General features: G+C 35.3%; 1 protein-coding gene across 1 annotated transcript in view; it reads left to right on the top strand.

Moving 5' to 3' along the window:
* The window catches only part of LOC127841558 (serine/threonine-protein kinase BRSK2-like), an 84,442-nt gene that overhangs the window by 35,496 nt on the left and 25,578 nt on the right, over window positions 1-23,368 (top strand). The window contains 5 exon segments of the mRNA XM_052370481.1: window positions 10,249-10,317; window positions 12,101-12,247; window positions 15,658-15,692; window positions 17,028-17,079; window positions 21,693-21,805. Coding sequence (XP_052226441.1) covers window positions 10,249-10,317; window positions 12,101-12,247; window positions 15,658-15,692; window positions 17,028-17,079; window positions 21,693-21,805 — 416 coding nt within the window.

The following is a 23,368-nucleotide window of genomic DNA, read 5'->3' as shown; positions in this document are numbered from 1 at the left end:
AGTTATGGGACTTTGTTCGTCAAAATTTCGTGATTTCATTGAATGTCCTACCGTAGCTCAAATATCCTTCGATGGATTTTTTTCAAATTTCAACACAATCTTAATATTGATAAACCCTGATCCCCTTTCGTTTTTGACAGAATTCTGAATTGTTGTTCCAGAGTTATGGGACTTTGTTCGTCAAAATTTCGTGATTTCATTGAATGTCCTACCGTAGCTCAAATATCCTTCGATGGATTTTTTTCAAATTTCAACACAATCTTAATATTGATAAACCCTGATCCCCTTTCGTTTTTGACGGAATTCTGATTTGTTGTTCCAGAGTTATGGGACTTTGTTCGTCAAAATTTCGTGATTTCATTGAATGTCCTACCGTAGCTCAAATATCCTTCGATGGATTTTTTTCAAATTTTAACACAATCTTAATATTCATAAACCCTGATCCCCTTTCATTTTTGACGGAATTCTGAATTGTCGTTCCAGAGTTATGCGACTTTGTTCGTCAAAATTTCGTGATTTCATTGACTGTCCTACCGTATCGGATTTACCATGTTACAATGTTAAATTATCAAGTATTCACATATTCAACTGGATGAGATTTGACTGGAACATTGGAATTCCATACACACATACTCAAATGGGTGAGTTGAACATATTTTTTTGACAAATATTCCAGCTGTCTTCTGCCAACTGAAGTAAAAAAATGATTCAAAGGGTTATTTATTACCTTACTACTTCATTGGCGAACGACGGGCGTATCATGCGCTCATGGCGCAGCTCCTCAGTTACTTATAATGCGATGTTTATCATAATAAAATTGTAATAACATCTGTGATCAGCCAAGCGATTTTTGTCCAAAAGACGTTCGATCCGTTCTATGATCAGAATACACAAAATCCTGTGTTATTTTACATGTTTACATAGTGTTTAATTTTATTAAATTAAATTAATTAAATTAAATACAAGTCACACTCGGAAAAGGTTGTTATTTATATATATATATATATATATATATATATATATATATATATATATATATATATATATATATATATATATATATATAAAGGCATGACAATAATGTAATACGAGGCATGTCATTTGGACGAAAGATCCTTGGCTTTTCACATATTTATATTTAAAAAGACCAAATGTAGTATGCAGTAAAACTAAACTGAACTTAACATTTCTTTTTACATACTTGGCACATGTGAGTGCTTATTAAAAATATAATGCTAGGCTCAAACATTGGCAGCTCTGAGCTTGTGGTGATTTTTGTCAAGCTTCAATAATATAAGTAGTATATAATATTAAATGTAAATCTTAATCTGAATTACATATACACTTCAACACCTATATTTCGAAGTCGTCGGGACCGTAAAAAAAACTTCGGATGAATGATAATTCGAAAAAAACATTTGACAGAAGACTTTTTTGATTCTCGAAAAATAAAATGCTATGGACTTTGCATGGTTCGGTTACACGCTACTATTAAACAATTATTTTTCTTCTTTTTTATTTTTCTCTTATTACAGAAAATATAAAATATAATCAATAGCACAAAGTATCAGAACCTTTTTAGAGCCATGTTGACAGTGTGTTTGCCAGAACACCAAATTCATCTGCTATTTGCTACGCGCAGACGACAAAGTGTAATTATCAGCTTTATACAAAGGTGTGAACTTACGCTTAGTGTTTTGCAGTTTTGACTTCGGATTAAAGATTGATAATTAGGTGCGAATTTTATTGTTGGGACCGACAGAATCACTTTGAATTAATGATTTCTTCGGTTTAACGAAGTTCGGATTAACAATGAAATTTTACATTAAACAAAGAAAAACAAAAATCGAGACCCGAAAAAAACTTCGAAATAACGGTGACTTCGGATTATCGGTGTTTGAAATAATGGTGTTGAAGTGTATGTGGTAATCGATATATAATTATTTTTGTGAAGATAAAAAATTGATGTCATCAAATAAGTTGATATAGCTAGATGTCCGTTATATATAGCTGGGTTTTTTTAATTAAAGAATGTGCAAAAAGTCAAGTAGATCGCTACATCGTTTGAAGAGAAAGCGCTTGAAAACATCCCAAACAATACAATAAGTTACACCAAAATGCATTTCTTCAGCTGCATGTCACACTGGAGTTTGTCTGCAACAAATTACACCTGTGTTAACGCCCATTTAGTCACCATTTCGTTCACCAGTGTATAAAGTATCTACACCCAAAAAGCGAGCAAAAAAGAAGCATTTCTGCAAGAGCTCTTTTTGAGCAGCAGCCATCTTGTGAAAAAATATGCCGTGACATTCATGACGCTACTGAATCAGATTAACCTCTGAAGATTAACAATGGATAAGTCAAAACGAAAAGCGAACAGTTAAGTGGAATCAATATCGTGTGAATCTCAAAGCTATGAGAATACTTCAACACAAGCAGACAATTTAACGTGATACATATTCATAAAATCGTTTGTACTGATGTATCTAAGATATGAAATAGTTGTATATCTACATCTCATATATTAACTCTTCTCAGATTCTACCACCTCATTTTAATACCAATTTTATGAATTGTTATAGATTTTCCAAATGCTTTAAGAATGCTTTGTGCTATTTTATGCCAAATACAAATTATGTTAATGTTATGTCATGAAATAAATTTTAATGTTAATAAAAAAATTAAAGAAGTCATTATGACCTAGTGTTATATTTTATATGAAGCATCATATAGAGGCCCTCGAATACATGTATGTGTTATTTAATCTTGACTGGGGTTAGAAGTGGCCACAAGCAGGAAGTAAAATATTTAATTGATTCGAATAGCTAAATAACTGATAAAATAACTTCTACCGTGCCCAATTTGATGGAGGGGGGGGGGGGGGGCAGATATAAGACATTAGGAAATAACAGCAAATACACTTTACACAAGTTATGACGCTTCAAGAGGAATTGACTGGATAAAAGCATTTTGAGGACTTTTATATCTATTATCTATTTTATATCTATTATACCCGGTACATGAAAATGTCTTCCTATCAGAATATACTGCTGTTGATAGCCTAGCGCAATGCTGAAATTATGCATTTTTACACTTCAGCATGTTGTGCATTACAATTAGTGCTTAGGATATTTTCTACATTGTCAGATACAAGTTCCAATAGACAACATCATCAGTGCAGCAAGATTTTTTTTTAAACGATAGTGTTAACAAGGTTTTGCGATAGCCATACAAGGTAAACTGCCCCGCTCCCTAGTGACCATGTTTTTTGCCCCGCTCCCTAGTGACCCATGTTTTTCAGCGGACTGTTATAATTTTTGAATTCAGCCGAGGTGTCATAACAACCAAGTTTCATGAAGATTGAAGTATAAATGTGACTTCTAGAGTGTTTAAAAGATTTTACTAGAGCCATGTGAGCAAATATGCCCCCTGGCGGCCATCTTTTTCAACGAGCCTGAACCATTTTCAACGAAAGCTGATATATCATTAAGACATACGTTTTGACCAAGTTTCAAGAAAATTGAACTGTGAATTCTAGTGTTCACAATCTTTTTCTTTATTTTGACCAAGTAACCTAGGTTTTGACCTGGTGTGACCCAGTTTCGAACACGACAAAGATATCATTGGGACAACTTTTCTTACCAAGTTTCATGACAATCAAGCAATAAATGTTACCTTTAGAGTGTTAACAAGGAAAAATGTTGACGACGCATTAAGGACAAATGGTGATCCTAAAAGCACACCATGAGCACCTTGTGCTCAGGTGAGCTAAAAATAAGAAACTTAACGTTATATGTTTTATGAAACAAATGTAATTTTTATTTGCACTTAACTAAATTTCCAGTACTTTATATTGGTTTTGTCATAGTCAGAGAGGTAAATATTATGCACATATACAGTACATAGATTGGCATGTTCACCAATTCAAATATATGACTGTTAGTTTAAATAAATTCTTTCTCACAGTCATTCTCAAGATTTATTAAAGTCATATCAGGGTGATAATTTTCTCATCAATCCCTTGATCGTTTCGGCTGTTGGGGGGAAATGAGGGACAGCAATACAGACATCCTCCTCCAGTCTAGTCTGATGTGTGCTACTTATAGTAATTCATCCATGGAAAGGGATGTCCACTCTTACAGTATCCATCCAGCTTTTATTCTTACGGCCTTGGCGTCAACCTCCCTCTAATGTGCCCTGGAGAACAGTCTTGCACAAAGATTCGTGCCTGGTGACGTGTCCAAACCAAGCCAGCTGTATCTTAGCGCAAATATTCGTGGTCATTGTAGTGCAGTTATAAAATTGCCCTCACTGAAGCTTGTTTCATTCCGTTCACTGTTGTTTATTTCTCAATATGAAACAATCAAAAGCAATGCAGTGTAATTTGTCCACTTCATATTGATGGCTTAATTTATTTGCCCATCGATTTGTAGAATATTACCGGATTCGATTTGCTGTTGGCATATATGGTAAAGTCTTCTTGGACCTTGTGTAGTACAATCTGATCTCAGTTCTGAAATTTAAAGATATAATAGCATACAGTTGACAATATAACAGCAAATACATTTTTAACACATTGAATAAACATGCGTTCACAGATGGACATTAAGGATTTCTTTGTCTATTCATTTTGTAGTAAAATTAAAAGAATACTTAAGCGCCATAAATAAAGTTATTGGCTGATCACAGATGTTATTACAATTTTAATATGATAAATATCGCGTTAAAAGTAAAAACAGAAGCAGTTCAGATGATGTACTCAAAACCGTTCAGACGATGTACTCAAACAAAAAACGTTCAGACGATGTACTATTTTCAAAATTCCTTGCAACAGATCTATAAAAGCTTTAACAACATGCAAAACCTTGTACGAAATATTCTAAGCATGTTATCAAGCAAAATATGTTGTATTTATTTCGTTGTTTGTCGTCTTGAATAGCAAACACGTCAAAATAAAGTATGTTCAGACGATGTACAATTTTCATTGCTTATTGTTCCTGAATGTTTGAGAAAACTACAGAAATATAAGAAAAACAACAATTACCAAAATACATACGGCGACTAAGTGGGTACTCTTGCGCATAGTTATCATTTATTTTGATATTATAAAATATGAGAATACTTGTATCTAGATGATGTGTAGGCCAAGTTCGAACATGGGTCATGGCAGGTCAAAAACTAGGTCACGGGTCACTTAGTGCGTTTTATACATTGAGCATGGTGTCCGCTCTTTAATTCAAGTAGTTTTCATCTGCTCTTCACCAAACTTGGTCAGAAGTTGTATCTAGATGATGTCTAGGTCAAGTTCGAATATGGGTCATGCCAGTTAAAAAAACTAGGTCACTTAGTACATTTTAAACATTCAGCATGGTGTCTGCTCTCTTATTCAAATAGTTTTCATCTGAACTTCACCACACTTGGTCAGAAGTTGTATCTAGATGATGTGTAGGTCAAGTTCGAACATGGGCCATTCAGGGTCAAAAACTAGGTCACGAGGTCACTTAGTGCGCTTTGAACATTGAGCATGGTGTCCGCTGTTTTTTGTAAAGACAACATGCAAAATATTCTGTGTCAATGCAGCATGTGGGGGTATTCGTCATGTCTCTGACGAAAATCTAGTTCAATTTAAATTGTGTTTTATTCATCATCCCATTTTAATGTGGCAATATTTTGTTTTGTAATATTAGGAAATAGTAATGTCTATTAAAAGCAAAGGTGTTTTTTTACACCATTCAGTCTAGGTATGAAGTAAACAAAATTGGACAAACAATGAACTGAATAAGCAAGTATATATAATAGCAAGATAAATACAACATAGCAGAGTTTATTTTGTGTTCACATTTTGAAACAAATGTATATGTATATATGTTTGATAAACATAATTAACACATTACAAATTACTACATGCAGAATTATTTTGTTGGCATGAGAGTCAATTTGCATCTAGCTTTTTAAAAAAGTTAAAAGGAACTGTATACTGTACATTGTATTATGATACCAGATGTATGTGTTTCCAAGCACTGAAGTTGGCCATGTATAATTAGAAGCATAACTGTAAATGCATGTAATTACTAGTAAACTACATTTAGGAGCCAGTAAGCTCAAATATTGAACAAAGAATCAAAGATAACTTGTTTGACCTTTCTGTTGATGGTAATAATATTGGTTTGTCTGTGGCTGGGTCCTATTGTGACCACTAATGCATTAAGCTGGGTTCCCACTGCCGATCAGATCAACTTGATCAAGCCCGACCAAGCGGTCGGGTGCTGATCTGGTTTGGTCCGCATGAGTGGTCAGGGGCGGTCAGGTAGTTCGGCATTGGTTGGGCTTCCTACCTGATATTTTTTTAGCAGTCGAGTAGGAAATGGATCGAGAAGCGCTCGGGAAGTGGTCGTGTATTAGTCGAGTAGAGGATCCAGTTGATCGGGAAGCAATCGTGTGGCTATCAAATTGACATCTTTTACACGATCTGTACCCGATCCGCTCAACCTCTACCCGAGTTATTTTAGATCGCAAAATGATCCACTCGACCTCTATTCGATTTGATGTACAGATTTACTAGACTGCTACGCGACGGCTACTCAACCGTACACGATCACTTCCCGATTGCTATTCAACCATACACGAGCTCATGTCACTAAAACAAAACTCACGTGCAAAACGTCATGCTTGTCTCTCATTACCTTCTTAGAATCGGACGAGTAAACATCCAAAGATGCCAAGAAAGGGTAAAAAGGCGACTGATACTTCTAAAACTAGTAAAACTAGTGGTACCCTTTTGGGTCTTCTTTTTTGAGCTCCTGTAGTAGTTGCTCATATTGTCCATGAAGTGGCAGTCGCGTAAGCCACAGCTTAACCCACACTTCCCTCCATCATGGCCGCCTACGCCTACGAACCTGGGCGGCTACCTTCTCCTCTAACTCTTATACAGCCATGGCACTGTCTCTCTGGAGCTCTTACCGTCTGGCCCACAACTGTAATTCATCAATTTCCATAATGATTAAAGTGATTAGTGAACAACATTGTTTGAAGTTTTGATTCTCGAAGTTTCAATACACAACCGTTCGCGATTTCGTACGACTGTAGTACGACCATCATGATCTGGTTGTGTGAAGATCTGGTGGCCATCAAGCTGAGGTCCACTTGGTCAAGCTGAGATCGTATAGGGCTCGCGTATAGGTCGAGATGATTGAGCGGAAATCGGAAAGATTTTGATGATCGGGATGATCGAGTTGATCGGATCGGCAGTGGGAACCCACCTTTACTGAACTCATACATGTGGGTGGTGTTGCATGTTGTTCATGATACTTAATGAGTCACATTTGGACAAAGTCGCATGTAATGTTGCATGGAATGCAAATTGTCATAAACTGTTAATAGAAAGCAAGGAAAACCTGATAGTTATGTTTGTTTATTTACGTAACTATTGTGCATGAGAATCTTTTTATGGTATTATTCAATGTATTTATCTTGGCCCTTATGAATATTCAATTGAAATCTGAAGCCTATTTATACTTGAGATACTAAAAATTGTGTATTTATAGTGCGGATATTTGAGGAAACCTGTATATATCCATATATAGAACTGCCACACCTCAACCTTAACAGAGCAATATGGTAATTGCGCGAAGCAAATTAGTGTTGTTGTCTAGTTTTAGACGCCTAATTGGATGATTTTTAATTTTTGCTGATAATCAAAATTAATTGGTACATATAATGTACAATTTGTGTATAATTATGTGTAAAAGTTCAGAATTTTGCAGCACAAAGGTAACTGTTTGTATGCTGATGAAACTTTTAGCTGTTTTGATCATACTTGGTGGATTTTCATTAATGAATGGTGTTAAATCAAAGATGTGTGCCCACTGCTTGCAACTGCAATGACATTTGTGTGCATTGTTGATTTAACATGCTGTTGCATAGTGTTATTCAATACACCTCTTAGATCATTCTTAGATAACCTTTCTTCTATTATATGAGCCTTGTTCTGGGAAAAAGGGGCTTAAAGCATGTGCGTAAAGTGTTGTCACAGATTAGCCTGTGAAGTCTACACAGGCTTATCAGGGGCAACCCTTTTTGCTTCAATGAAATTTGTTGTTGAAAAGAAGTCTCTTTTTTACCAAAATCTAGTCAAGGCTGAAAGTGTTGTCCCTAATTAGCCAGTGTGTACTGCACAGGCTAATCTGGGACGACACTCTATGCACATGCATTAAGTCAATTTTCCCAAAACATGGCTCTTATATATAAGGACCATCACAATTTGTTTCAATAACCTGTGGCCCATTTGAAAAAGCACCTTTCCCACTCATAAAAAATGTAAGATGCAAAATAGTAATGTCCATTTGTTGTATATTAATATGATGGGTTCAACTAAGCCTTCACGAATTTTCCCTTCACCTCCATTGGAAATGTAAACAGATTAAATTAGTTATACATACTCGTATACTTGCTGTGAATTTGGAGAGTTCATGAAAACAATTGCCTATAGTGCAATTGTTTTATCAAGTTCGATTTAATTAGTCGAGTGTTATTGAATGTATTTTCCAATTTTTGAATATCATGAAATATTCAAGTCCCTTATTTTTTAGCTTTCGTGATCGCCCTTTGTCCGTCATCCGTCGTGGGACGTCAACATTTTGCCTTGTGAACACTAGAGGCCACATTTATTGTCCGATCTTCATGAAACTTGGTCAGAACATTTGTCCCATTGATACCTCGACCGAGTTTGAAACTGGGTCATGCTGGGTCAAGAAATAGGTCACTAGGTCAAAAAAAAGAAAAACCTTGTGAATACTGTAGAAGTCAAATTTGATGCCCAATCTTCATGAAACTTTGTCAAAATGTTTGTCTAAATGATATGTTGGTTTAGTTAAAAAATGGTTCCGGTCCTTAGAAAAACATGGCCACTGGGGGGCGGGGCAGTATTCCTTATATGGCTAAAAAAAAAAAACCTTGTGAACATTCTAGAAGTCACAATTTTTGCCCAATCATCATGAAACTTGGTCAAAACATTGGTTTCATTGAAATCTCGGACGAGTTCGCAAATGGTTCAGATCGGTGAAAAAACATGGCCGCCAGGGGGAGGGGCAGTTTTCTCCATATGTATATAGTGAAAACATGTGAACACTCTAGAAGTCACAATTTAGGTCCAATCTTCATGAAATTTGGTCAGAACATGTGTTTTATGGATATGACGGTTAAGTTTGAAAATGGTTTGGATCGGTAAAAAAACATGGCCACCGGGGGGTGTCATTTTCCTCATATTTGTATAGTAAAAAAAGCTTGTGAACACTCTAGAAGTCACATTTTTTGCCTAATCATTATACATTTTTTTCTAAACATTGATTTTATAGATATCTCGGACGAGTTCGAAAATGGTCATGATGGGTGGAAAAACATGGCCTCCAGGGGGCGGGGCAGTTTTCTCTATATGTATATAGTGAAAACATGACTTGTGAACAGTCAAGAAGACACATATTTTTCCCAATCTTCATGAAATTTGGTCAGAACATTTGTTTTCTGGATACGAAAGTTGAGTTTGAAAATGGTTAGGATCCGTAAAGAAAACATGGCCGTCAGGGGGGGGGGTCTTTTTCCTTATATTTATATAGTAAAAAAGCTTGTGAACACTCTAGGAGTCACATTTTTTGCCTTATCATCATGAAATTTTGTCAAAAGATTAGTTATGTGGATGTCTTGGACGTGGTTGAAAATGGTAATGATCAGTGAAAAAACATGGCCGCTAGGGGGTGGGGCAGTTTTCTTTATATGTAAATAGTGAAAACATGTGAACAGTCTTGACGACTCATTTTTTGCCCAAACTTCATGAAATTTGGACATATCTTGGAAGAGTTCAAAAATGGTTCTGGTCTGTTAAAAAAACATTGCCATCAAGGGTCCATTTGTTGTTCATTCTTCATGAAACTTGGTTAGAACATTAAATTTTTTTGTTCCATTGATATCTTCAGCTGCAAAGAACAGGTCATTTCTTTTTATTGCAGGTGAGCAACTTTGGGCCTTTCAGGCCATAGGATAAATGATAGACCATCTAAAAAACTAACATGTTTTGAAAATTGTTTTTATAAGACATGAAAAACAAAACCTAAATATTTATTATCCCAAAATAGGTCCATTCAAAAACTTAAATAATAATTAACTGAACTGTAGTATATTCATGCATTAAGGTAAGTGTCACTTCAATATTTTCAAGCTAAAACTATTTCTATTTCATCATTTCTGTGTTTGCAGGGAGAGAAATATGATGGTAGGAAGGCTGATGTTTGGAGCAGTGGTGTCATACTGTATGCGTTACTAGTGGTAAGGATAATTGTGGTGTCATACTGTATGCGTTACTGGTAGTAAGGATAAGAGTGGTGTCATACTGTATGCGTTACTAGTGGTAAGGATAACTGTGGAGTCATACTGTATGCATTACTAGTGGTAAGGATAACTGTGGAGTCACACTGTATGCGTTACTAGTGGTAATTATAATTGTGGTGTCATACTGTATGCATTACTAGTGGTAAGGATAATTGTGGAGTCATACTGAATGTGTTACTAGTGGTAAGGATAACTGTGGAGTCATACTGAATGTGTTACTAGTGGTAAGGATAATTGTGGAGTCATACTGTATGCATTACTAGTGGTAAGGATAACTGTGTAGTCATGCTGTATGCGTTACTATTGGTAAGGATAACTGTGGAGTCATACTGTATGCGTTACTAGTGGTAAGGATAACTGTGGAGTCATACTGAATGTGTTAATAGTGGTAAGGATAATTGTGGGGTCATACTGTATGCGTTACTAGTGGTAAGGATAATTGTGGTGTCATACAGTATGCGTTACTAGTGGTAAGGATAATTGTGGGGGTCATACTGAATGTGTTACTAGTGGTAAGGATAATTGTAGAGTCAGAATGTATGCGTTACTAGTGGTAAACTGTGGAGTCATACTGTATGCGTTACTAGTGGTAAGGATAACTGTGGAGTCATACTGAATGTGTTACTAGTGGTAAGGATAATTGTGGAGTCATACTGTATGCGTTACTAGTGGTAAGGATAACTGTGTAGTCATACTGTATGCGTAACTAGTGGTAAGGATAACTGTGGTGTCATACTGTATGCGTTACTAGTGGTAAGGACACTGTATGCGTTAATAGTGGTAAGGATAATTGTGGGGTCATACTGAATGTATTACTAGTTGTACGGATAATTGTGGAGTCATACTGTATGCGTTACTAGTGGTAAGGATAACTGTGGAGTCATACTGTACGCGTTACTAGTGGTAAGGATAACTTTGGAGTCATACTGTATGCGTTACTAGTGGTAAGGATAACTGTGGAGTCATACTGTACGCGTTACGAGTGGTAAGGATAACTGTGGAGTCATACTGAATGTGTTACTAGTGGTAAGGATAATTGTGGAGTCATACTGTATGCATTGCTAGTGTTAAGGATAACTGTGGAGTCATACTAAGTCCATTATATGTGGTTAAAATAATGATGGAGTCATGCATAATGCATTATGATTGTGTCATACTTTATGCAGTAATAGTGTTAATGATAATGGTGATGCAATACTTTATCCATTACGAGAGATAAGGATAATGCTGATGTAATACATTATGCATTACTTATGATAAGTCTCATGGTTATATACTTTTGGCATTGCTAGGTAAGGATAATACTGATATCATACTGTATGTGTTACTAGTGATTAGGATAATTATATCATTCCGTATGCATTACTATGTAAGGATAATGCTGATGTCATACTTTTTGCATTACTAGTTGTATAAATGTTTCTGATGTCATACTTTATCATACTAGTTGTTAAGAAAATGGTTTCCATCATACATAATACATAGCTGGAAATAAGGGGCATGTTGCTGGTCACACTTTATGCATACATACTGGAGGAGAATCAACAACAATGGTATTGTAGTACTTATATTGTATGTACAATAAGTTGCTTCATTTTTTTGGAGCGTTCATTCAAAATATTAGCAAATCAATGCCTCTGTTCAAGAAACTTGAATGTAGTTATGTCATAGACTAATCCAAGAATTACAGTATGCAAATGTGCCATGTATTGGGCTGCAGGGAGCGCTTCCATTTGATGATGACAATTTGCGACAGTTGTTGGAGAAAGTGAAGAAGGGAGTGTTTCACATTCCCCACTTTGTGCCCCCAGACTGCCAGAACCTGCTGCGAGGGATGGTGGAGGTGGACCCAGATAAACGTCTCACAGTAAAATCACCTTAGTAACATAATATGTCTTTAAAAGTTATTATACCCCCACAAACAAAGTTTAGGCAGGTATATAGGAGTAAACTTGTCTGTAGGTCTGTCTGTCCGTCCGTCCGTCAGTCAGTCGGTCAGTATTAAGTGTCCGTTATATAATTCAAATTGTTTTTATCGAGCTTCACCAAACTTGGTCAGAATTTGTATCTAGATGATGTCTAGGTCAAGTTTGAATATGGGTCATGCCGGGTCAAAAGCTAGGTCACAGGGTCACTTATTGCGTTTTAAACATTCAGCATGTTGTCAGCTCTCTAATTCAAGTAGTTTTCATCCAATCTTCACTTAGTCAGAAGTTTTATCTGGATGATCTCTAGGCCAAATTTGAACATGGGCCATGCTGGACCAAAAACTAGGTCACGAGGTCACTTAGTGCATTTTTAGCTCACCTGATTGCTCAGGTGAGCTTTTGTGACCGGTCTTTGTCCGTCTGTTAACATTTGCTCGTAAACACTCTAGAGACCACATTTCTTGTCCCATCTTCATGAAACTTGGTCAGAAGCTTTGTCCCAATGAAATCTCGGCCGAGTTCGAAACTGGGTTGTGCTGGGTCAAAAACTAGGTCACTTGGTCAAAAAAAAGAAAAACCTCGTTAACACTGTAGAAGTCACATTTCATGCCCAATCTTCATGTAACTTTGTCAAAATGTTTGTCTTAATGATATCTTGGTTGAGTTCAAAAGTGGTTCCGATCCGTTAAAAAAAAAATCGCCGCCAGTGGGCGGGGCAGTTTTCCTTATTTGGCTATATGTATATAGTTGCAGTTTTCTCTATTTGGCTATAGAGAAACCTTGTAAACACTCTATCAAGATTTTTTCCCAATCATCATGAAAAGTGGTCAAAACATTTGTTTTATTGATATCTCGGACGAGATTGAAAATGGTCGGGATCTGTGAAAAAACATGGCCGCCAGTGGGCGGGGCATTTTTCTCTATATGTATTTAGTGAAAACATGTGAACACAGTAGAAGTCACATTTTTGGCCCAATTTTCATGAAATTTGCTCAGAACATTTGTTTCCTTGATACGAGAGTTGAGTTCAAAAATTGTTCTGGTCAGTTGAATAACACGGCTGCTGGGAGGGTGGCAGTTTTCTCATTATGCCCCCCCCCTTTTGAAGAAGAGAGGGTATATTGTTTTGCTCATGTTGGTCCGTCCATCCACCAGATGTATTCCGGATGATAACTCAAGAGCGCTTATGCCAAGGATCATGAAACTTCATAGGTACATTGATCATGACTCGCAGATGACCCCTATTGATTTTCAGGTCACTAGGTCAAAGGTCAAGGTCACGATGACCCCAAATAGTAAAATTGTTTCCGGATGATAACTCAAGAGCACTTATGCCTAAGATTATGAAACTTAATAGATACATTGATCATGACTCGCAGATGACCCTTATTGATTTTGAGGTCGCTAGGTCAAAGGTCAAGGTCATGTTGACCCAAAGCAGTAAAATGGTTTCCGGATGATAACTCAAGAACGCCTATGCCTAGGATCATGAAACTTCATAGATACATTGATCATGACTCGCAGATAACCCTTATTGATTTTCAGGTCACTAGGTCAAAGGTCAAGGTCACGATGACCCGAAATAGTAAAATGGTTTCCGGATGATAACTCAAGAACGCCTATGCCTAGGATCATGAAACTTAATGGGTACATTGATCATAACTCGTAGATGACCCCTATTGATTTTCAGGTCACTAGGTCAAAGGTCAAGGTCACGATGATCCGAAATAGTAAAATGGTTTCCGGATGATAACTCAAGAACGCTTAGGCCTAGGGTCATGAAACTTCATAGGTACATTGATCATGACTCGTAGATGACCCCTATTGATTTTCAGGTCACTAGGTCAAAGGTCAAGGTCACGATAACCTGAAATAATAAAATGGTTTCTGGATGATAACTCAAGAACACTTATGCCTAGGATCATGAAACTTCATAGGTGCAATGATCTTGACTCACAGATGACCCCTATTGATTTTCAGGTCACTTGGTTAAAGGTCAAGGTCACGGTGACCTGAAATAGAAAAATGGTTTCTGGATGATAATTCAAGAACGCTTATGCCTAGGTTCATGAAACTTCATAGGTATATTGATCATGACTTGCAGATGACCCCTATTGATTATCAGGTCACTAGGTCAAAGGTCAAGGTCACAGTGCCAAAAATCATATTCACACAATGGCTGTCAAGGTCACGGTGACTCAACTTAGAAAAATGGTTTCCGGATATTAACTCAAGAATGCTTACGCCTAGGATCATGAAACTTCATAGGTACATTGATCATTACTCGCAGATGAAATAATGATGAAACTTGACCAGGATGTTTGTCTGGACAATATCTAGGTCAAGTTTGACATTTGGTAAAGATTGAATGAACCGACTTCTCTCAGGTGAGCTAACTAGGGCCATCTTGGCCCTCTTGTTTAATATTGAGCATTGTGTCAGCTCTCTAAATCAAGTAGTTTACTTCTGATCCTCAACAAACTTGGTCAGCAGTTTTATCTAGATGATTGTAAGGCTAAGTTCAAACATGGACCTTTCTGGGTCAAAACTATGTCACAGGGTCATTTAGTGTGTTGTAAACATTGAGCATGGTGTCCACTCTCTAATTGAAGTAGTTTACTCCTGATCTTCAACAGACTTGATAGAAGTTTTATATAGAAGATCTCTAGGCAATGTTGGAACATGGGCCATGCTGGGACAAAACCTAGGTCACTGGGTCACTTCATGCATTTTACAAATTCAGTATGGTGTCCCCTCTATATTTCAAGCGCTTCACCAAACTTGGTAAGAAGTTTTTGTCTAGATGATCTCTAGGCCATGTTCGAACAGGGGCCATGCCAGGCCAAAAACTAGTTCACAGGGTCACTTAATGCGTTTTACACATTCAGCATGGTGTTTCCTATATCAAGTACTTTTCATCCGCTCTTCATGTGGGGTTATTCGTCACATCTGTGACAAAGCTCTTGTTAACTAGGGTGTGGAAGCATTGGAAGTGTTCCTTGTTAACATGTAATGTGCATGTCAATAACTAAAGATCTACCTGTATTTAAGAAATTTTCACCTTTCCAAGCTCCTTCTGGGTATTCAGTATAACATGTGTTTTGAGAAATGTAAGTGTTTAGTTTACAAAATTGTTGTATGTTCTTAACATGGTCAAATTATGTCATATACCAATGTTGCATGAACACTGCAAATATTTTGCTTTCTAGACTATTCAGATAGTGTAACAAGCATGTAATTTTATGCACAAATTGTACTGATGGAATAATATAAGTAAGAATTTGTTGTTGTTAATTGTTTTAAATAAATATGTCTTTAACACATATGTAATTTGTTTGTTTGTTTTCAGTTAGAAGAAATTCACAGACATCCGTGGGTGACCATGTAAGTTTGGGAGCACTGTATTTTGTTGTATTTGTTGACCATTAAAAGTTATCTGTCACAAAAAAACTCTTAATATAGATTCTGTTAAATTAAAGTATATATATATATATATATATATATATATATATATATATATATATATATATATATATATATATATATTTATATATATATATATATATATATATATATATATATATATATATATATATATATATATATATATATATATATATATATACTCCTCAACAAGAATGCTTGTAAATCTGTAGAAATAAGCTATTTTAGACCTTAAACTAAAGTATGTTCAACATTACAAGACAGTGATAAAAAAATGTCGGAACACATTTAATAGCAGAAAATTATCAGAATTTCCAAGCTAAAAGAAGGATTCCCATAATCAATTGAATTACTTGGTATTTGAATGGTCATTGACATTTTCGTTCTAACTTACTGGTATTTGTTCCGTAGAGGTTACAAACAGGAGGCGGGCCTAGAATTGCCAGTTATTCAAATTGTACAGGTATTACTACTAGTATGGGCAATAACCTGACTATAGGATTTGTTGTTGTCTCTTCATACCTTGATAAAATTGTAATAAGTTCCATCTAGACCCCTTGAATAGCTCCATGTATTTCAATCAAGAAATTATATCTTTGTAAGTCTGGCTCTGGGAAAACTGGGCTGAATGCATGTGGGTAAAGTGTCTTCACAGATTAGCTTGTGCAGTTCACACAGGCTTATCTGGGTCAACACTTTACACCTGAACTAGATAGAGACTTCCTTTACATGTTAAAAAAACATAAAACGGAAAGTGTCATGATTGCCTTTGTGGTCTGCACAGGCTAATCTGTGACAATATCTAGGCACATGCTTTAAGCCCCATTGTCTCAGAAGAAGCTGTTGACTTGTGTCAGAGGAATGTTTAAGTTACAGAACCCAGCTGTGAAATGATGTGAATTGATGGTCCAAGTTACAGAACCCAGCTGTGAAATGATGTGAATTGATGGTCCAAGATGAAACTTCTTGTGTGAACATTGTGGAATAACATTATTTTAAAAAAATATTACAACAACAAAACTTTATTGTTTTTCTTTACAAATCTATATTATTAATAGATATATATATATGTTGTCTAAGGTTTAAATCAAAACCATATAAAATGTTTGTCTGAGGTGGACTTGTTATTCCATAATGATTTTCAGCTCACATGACTGTGTTGTAGTTATATGTATTTCAAAATTGTATTAGGGATGATTTGTGTTCTATTCTTTTCATGCTTGTTTGCGTACTAAATGTTGTTTAATTCTTTTTATTTGTTTTGTTTCTTTCTAGGGAATGTCAAGATCATTTAGAACTAGAATTGCCAGTCGTTCAAGTTGTACAGGTACTAGTTTGTTTGTTTAATTAATTAATTCATATCAAGGACAAATGCAATTCCAAGGAAATCAAGTTATTTATATAGTGGTTCACAAATATGGTCACCTCAACAAGAATGGTACATGTATCAGAACTACTGAAGATTCTTATTCCAGGACATGCTATAAATTATATGTTGTAACCATGTAACTACACTTGGAGACTTTTCTAACGCAATTCCTATTCAAATCAAAATAGCTCCCTATTTTAGAAAATTTTGACTTGGACTAATTCAACACATATCTAATACTTCATTTAATTTAATTGAAATTTATCAACAATAAAATATCAAACATAACAAATGAAAAAAAAACACTGAAAAAGTAAAATTCTCCAAATCGGACATTGTAAAATAACAATGTGAAAAGTAAAACACATTAACTTACACGTATTCATGACCGACCGGCTTGCAACGTTGCGCTCATGAATTTTTATAAGAGCCATATTGTTATGTTTTCCTTGTGTATTAACCCACCTTAAATGAAGAAACTAAAATAAAATTAGAATCATATCCCGTTTCACCATTTTTATATGCAGAAAGATAAAACCACACCTACTCCACATGCAGAACTGCCCGGTTGTTACGGATGAATGATTTTATCGTTATCTAGCACAGAATATAGTCAAATGATCACATGTGCAGTTTAAATTTTTTTTTTTTAACTAATTACAGAGATATTCAAGTTTGAAAAGTGTTGCATTAGAAAAGTCTCCAAGTGTATAATATAGGCATATGTGTGTAGGTTAAATATGTGGGCATGATTATTGTTTTTATATGATTGTACAGCAGAATTAATATTTCTTGTTAGGACATTGGATCCTTTAACAACTCAAAAAGTACTCAAGCTTAGTTAATGAACCAGGGCATTTGGATAGAGGGGCATACAGGGAATAATATTATGAATGTTTTGTAAGTTTTGTCTTTCTGTTAATTTTTGTTTGTTCTTCAGTTAAGATAGGATCCTGTGATAACCTAAAAAGGAGATAATCAAAGTTGATGCTACTCTGATAAAAATTGTGTTTGCTCAGGTTGTAAAAAATAAGAAACAAAAATAAATCTGGATCTTTTGACAACTTAAAAATCACTTTGGCTAGTTATATGACACTCAATAGATAGTAGGCCATATGGGGAAAATGCACATTATGCATTTCAGTTTTTTCATTAGCTCTACTGCCAAAGGCAGAAGAGCTTATGGGATGGCATGGTGTCCGTCTGTCTGTCTGTCTGTCTGTCTGTCTGTCTGTCTGTCTGTCTGTCTGTCTGTCTGTCTGTCTGTCTGTCTGTCTGTCTGTCTGTCTGTCTGTCTGTGTGTGTGTGTGTGTGTGTTAGACTTTTCTTGTTTATCCGATAAAGTCCAAAGTTTTCAACTGATTCTTTTCAAACTTGTTCAGTGTCTTTATATTAATGAGGACTCAAACCCTATTGATTTTCAGGTCACTGGGTCAAAGGTCAAGGTCACAGTGACTCGATATAGTAAAATGGTTTCCGGATGATAACTCAAGAATGCTTAGGCCTAGGATCATGAAACTTCATAGGTACATTGATCATGACTGGCTGAAGACCCCTTTTCATTTTCAGGTCACTAGGTCAAAGGTCAAGGTCACAGTGACTCGAAATAGTAAAATGGTTACTTTTTCTTGTTTATCCGATTAAGTCCACAGTTTTCATCCAATTCTTTTCAAACTTGTTCAGTGTCTTTATAATAATGAGGACTCGAACCCTTTTGATTTTCAGGTCACTGGGTCAAAGGTAAAGGTCACAGTGACTCGAAACAGTAAAATGGTTTCCGGATGATAACTCAAGAATGCTTACGCCTAGGATCATGAAACTTCATAGGTACATTGTTGGAATCTTGTTTACATCTACATTTGAAGAAGGTCACCTTTCCATAGTTCTCTAATTTAGACTTTTGATGCATTCCACAGAAACACGGAAACAGTACACACTAATATGATGCTAACAGTAGATAATGTATTTTGAAGGTCAAAGTCAGACAGCTGTCTTAATTGTTGAATAAACAGTCATTGACAAATTGCTTGCAAACCAGACAAGGCTATGGAAGTTTAAAATTAAAAACAAATGTGAATAATTAATAAAAAATATTGATACTGACCAAAAAAAGTGAAAATGCTCTCTTGTTGTAATTAAGCTAGCGTACGATTGAGAATCAAATTGCTGCAGTGTCAATGCATCTTCATTGCTACCAAATTACATTAGCCTGACTTTGACGTATTGTTTTGTGTACTCTGAATAGTCTGGGCTGTTCACAAAATTTTGTGAGGAACATGCAACATATGAATTTTCTTACGACTAATTTGAAAATAAGTTTTGTAGTAAAGCTATGTTGCAATCTCTATTTTGAATTATTTTAACTCATTTTTGGTCGTTGTAAGTAAAAAAGTTGGATAATGCAAGCAATAATTGGCTTAAGGATTGAGTTGTCTGGAGCATGACTTTGAAATCATAATTCAGCTTTGAGCTTGGAGAATGTCCGTTTAATCAAGAAATCACTTGTTCAAGTCGTTTCCATTACGTTTGTAATTTTGAATACCAGCGAAAAAAGCTGATTTATATACACTTGTACTTTATTTGTTGAATTTAGGTTTATGTTTAACATTAATTAGCAATAGGCATTATTGTGCTTTGATTTTTATGGCAATTGAAGGTAAACAATCAATGTCTAAACATCTGTATGCTTAAACCTTTCCCACTCAGAAACAAAGCGAAGATGGCTATATGCAAACAGCATAAAACCAGCACAAGCTGCGAGTAACTCGCAGTCTGTTCAGGATTAATGCTGTTTACTGCTCATCAGCATCTATGGGTTGCAAATGAAGCCTTTAAAACTTGAATCTAGTAAGAAAGGTCTAAATTAAATCAACTTTCTAAGGGTCTACAAAAGCGTCAAAATAAGTATATAAGCGGTAAAGGGTTAAGTTTAGTAGACCTAGCCAGTCTTTAAACATTAGAAAACATGAAGACTTGCTTTGCCTTTCATTTGTTCAATAGACAATAGTTAATTGTTGAAGAATGTCATACAAAGCTGCAGCGGACGTCTGTCCTGTCTGTAACTTACATCAGCCCATTCTCATCGTAATAAATTATTAGACTAACAAAGACACTTGGAGGCTGTTCACCTATCATAATGAAGGTCTATTTAGAAATAGAAGTCCCCAGTTCAATGTAATTGTTGTTGAGTTAAATATTTAATTGCTAAAAAACTCAAGGTAAAGATAACATCTGTGTAATTCAAAATTAGATCCTATGTCATATGGTGCCAGCAGGCTGGTCAGGAGCTACCCGGCTTGCTAATGAGACCACGAAACCTTTCTTCACTTTATAGCAGACAGGGTATCCTCTGACTTACTGCTATGGCATTATATCCCATTTTTGCTTGGCTGTTTTCAGAGAAAACCCAAGGTATTGTCATAGCCAGCTCGTCGTGTTGTGTCGTGTCTTTCTGCCGTCCGGCTACCGCTGTGCTAAAACCTTAACATTGGCTCTAAAATCAAAGTGCTTCCATCTACAACTATGAAACTTCATGTGTAGATGCATCTTGATGAGTTCTACAAGCCACACCCATTTTTTGTGTCACTAGGTCAAAGGTCAAGGTCACTATGACCTCTAAAAAAATACAAAAACTGATAAGCTTTTATTTATTCAAAACTGCACCCGCGGCCGAGCGTTGGAACCCGTTATGCAGTGCTCTTGTTGCATGATGTGGGTCATTTTGGTGTGTGATATTCTCATGCTTAAACAATACTTATTGTTCTTTATCAAACAAGCAAGGTTAACTTGTAAAAATAAACTCACTTTGATATTTCGTTTTTAATGCCATAAAATCAATTATAAAGAATAACGAATGACTATTTAAAACAATTATGTTTAAAAATATAACCATATTGATAACTTGGTTGTGGCCATTTGAAGCATAAATTATACTTAATTACTCATTGTCCCCTACTGATTTCACCGGAGGGGACTTAAGGTTTGCGCTCTGTGCGTCTGTCTGTCTGTCACACTTTTCTGGATCCTGCGATAACTTTAAAAGTTCTTCATATTTTTTCATGAAACATGACACATGGACAGATGGCAATATGGAGATTATGCATGTCATTTCATTTTTTTCCTACGTCAAGAATTCTGGTTGCTTTGGCAAAAATTGACTAGAAATACTGCTGAAAATGGTGGATCCTGCACACTTTTCTGGATCCTGTGATAACTTTAAAAGTGCTTAATATTTGTTCATGAAGCTTGGAACATGAATAGATGGCAATATGGACATTATGCACATCATTTCATTTTGTTTGTATGTCAAAATTTCTAGTTACTTTGGCAACAAATAAAATAAAAAAATTGACAGTGGTGGAGCCAGTAGGGGACATATATTGCTTTTCAATAGTCTTGTCGAACTTATGTTAAGAAATCAGAAACAAAAATTAACTACATTAATGGCAATTTGCTTTTTATTAAAAGATTCTTATTTTGCAATGAGATATATGAGAATATGGATACATTTTTAATCTGTGGTAATACAACTTTCCAACCAATTCATTTTTAGCCGTTATGTTTTTTTGCAGACGTCAATTATACCAAATATAGAGGATATTGACCCAGATGTTTTGTCTACAATGAACTCACTACAGTGCTTCAAGGACAAGGACAGATTAATACAAGAACTGCTGAATAGTCGGTAGGTGGTCAGGCTTATAATTACTATAGTGCTACTGCACTGACTTCTCCAATAGTGCACTAACTTCTCCATTACCACTCTGTTATTCATTATCAAGAGTGTCTGTTATCACTGTAGCATCTGGCTAAGCACCTTTTATTCAAACATTTTCATATTAAGCATATAATTAGTAAAAATTCCTAAATGTTTGGATGAAGCCCTACAGAACTATAACTATTGTATTCTGCTTCATAATTACTGGTTTATTAGTCCCCTACCGGTTTCACCGGAGGGGACTTATGGTTTGCACTCCGTTTATCAGTCTGTCAGTCTGTCAGTCAGTCAGTCAGTCAGTCAGTCAGTCAGTCAGTCAGTCAGTCAGTCAGTCAGTCAGTCAGTCAGTCAGTCAGTCAGTCTGTCTGTCAGTCAGTCTGTCTGTCTGTCTGTCTGTCACACTTTTCTGGATCCTGCGATAACTTTTTAAGTTCTTAATATTTTTTCATAAAACTTGAAACATGGATAGATGGGAATATGGACATTATGCACGTCATTTCATTTTGTTCCTACGTCAAAAATTCTGGTTGCTATGGCAACAAATATATAAAAAAAAAAATATTCAGAAAATGGTGAAATTTCTGACAATGGTGGAGCCGGTAGGGGACTTATATTGCTTGACAATAGTCTTGTTATATTTGTTCTAAGTTGCAAAAAACTACACATTAACCAATGTATTATTTATTCATTCATTCTATATGTCAACAGTATTACTTCCATCATAGGTCTTAAATGAATAAAGGATGGAACATGTTGTAAGTGGGTTTTAGGTTACACTGCTCTATTTTTGCAGTGAATACTGTCATAACATAACACATTATACACAAGTCAGAATTCAACGTTCTTGAATTTCATAGTTTAGATTCAGTAATATTCTTGAATTTCATAGTTTAGATCCAGTCATAATCTTGTATTTTATAGTTTAGATTCAGTCATATTCTTGAATTTCATAGTTTAGATTCAGTCATATTCTTGAATTTCATAGTTTAGATTCAGTCATATTCTTATTTTTCATAGTTAAAGTCCAGTCATATTCTTGAATTTCATAGTTTTGATTCAGTCATATTCTTGAATTTCATAGTTTAGATTCAGTCATATTCTTGAATTTCATAGTTTAGATTCAGTCATATTCTTGAATTTCATAGTTTAGATTCAGTCATATTCTTGAATTTCATAGTTTAGATCCAGTCATATTCTTGAATTTCATAGTTTAGATTTAGTCATATTCTTGAATTTCATAGTTTACATCCAGTCATATTCTTGAATTTCATAGTTTAGATTCAGTCATATTTTTGAATTTCATAGTTTAGATTCAGTCATATTCTTGAATTTCATAGTTTAGATTCAGTCATATTCTTGAATTTCATAGTTTAGATCCAGTCATATTCTTGAATTTCATAGTTTAGATCCAGTCATATTATAGCTGTAATGCAATCTGTAATATCTGTTGTGTATTTTGTACTTTAGATTTTCTTGAGAAAGTGTTGAAAAGCTTTAACAGCTATGGCCCATCAAGAAATGTCTTTTTAA

This window comes from Dreissena polymorpha, chromosome 1 (genome assembly GCF_020536995.1).
Source record: "Dreissena polymorpha isolate Duluth1 chromosome 1, UMN_Dpol_1.0, whole genome shotgun sequence".
NCBI classification, from domain to species: domain Eukaryota; kingdom Metazoa; phylum Mollusca; class Bivalvia; order Myida; family Dreissenidae; genus Dreissena; species Dreissena polymorpha.
This window is presented reverse-complemented; position numbering and strand designations above follow the sequence as displayed.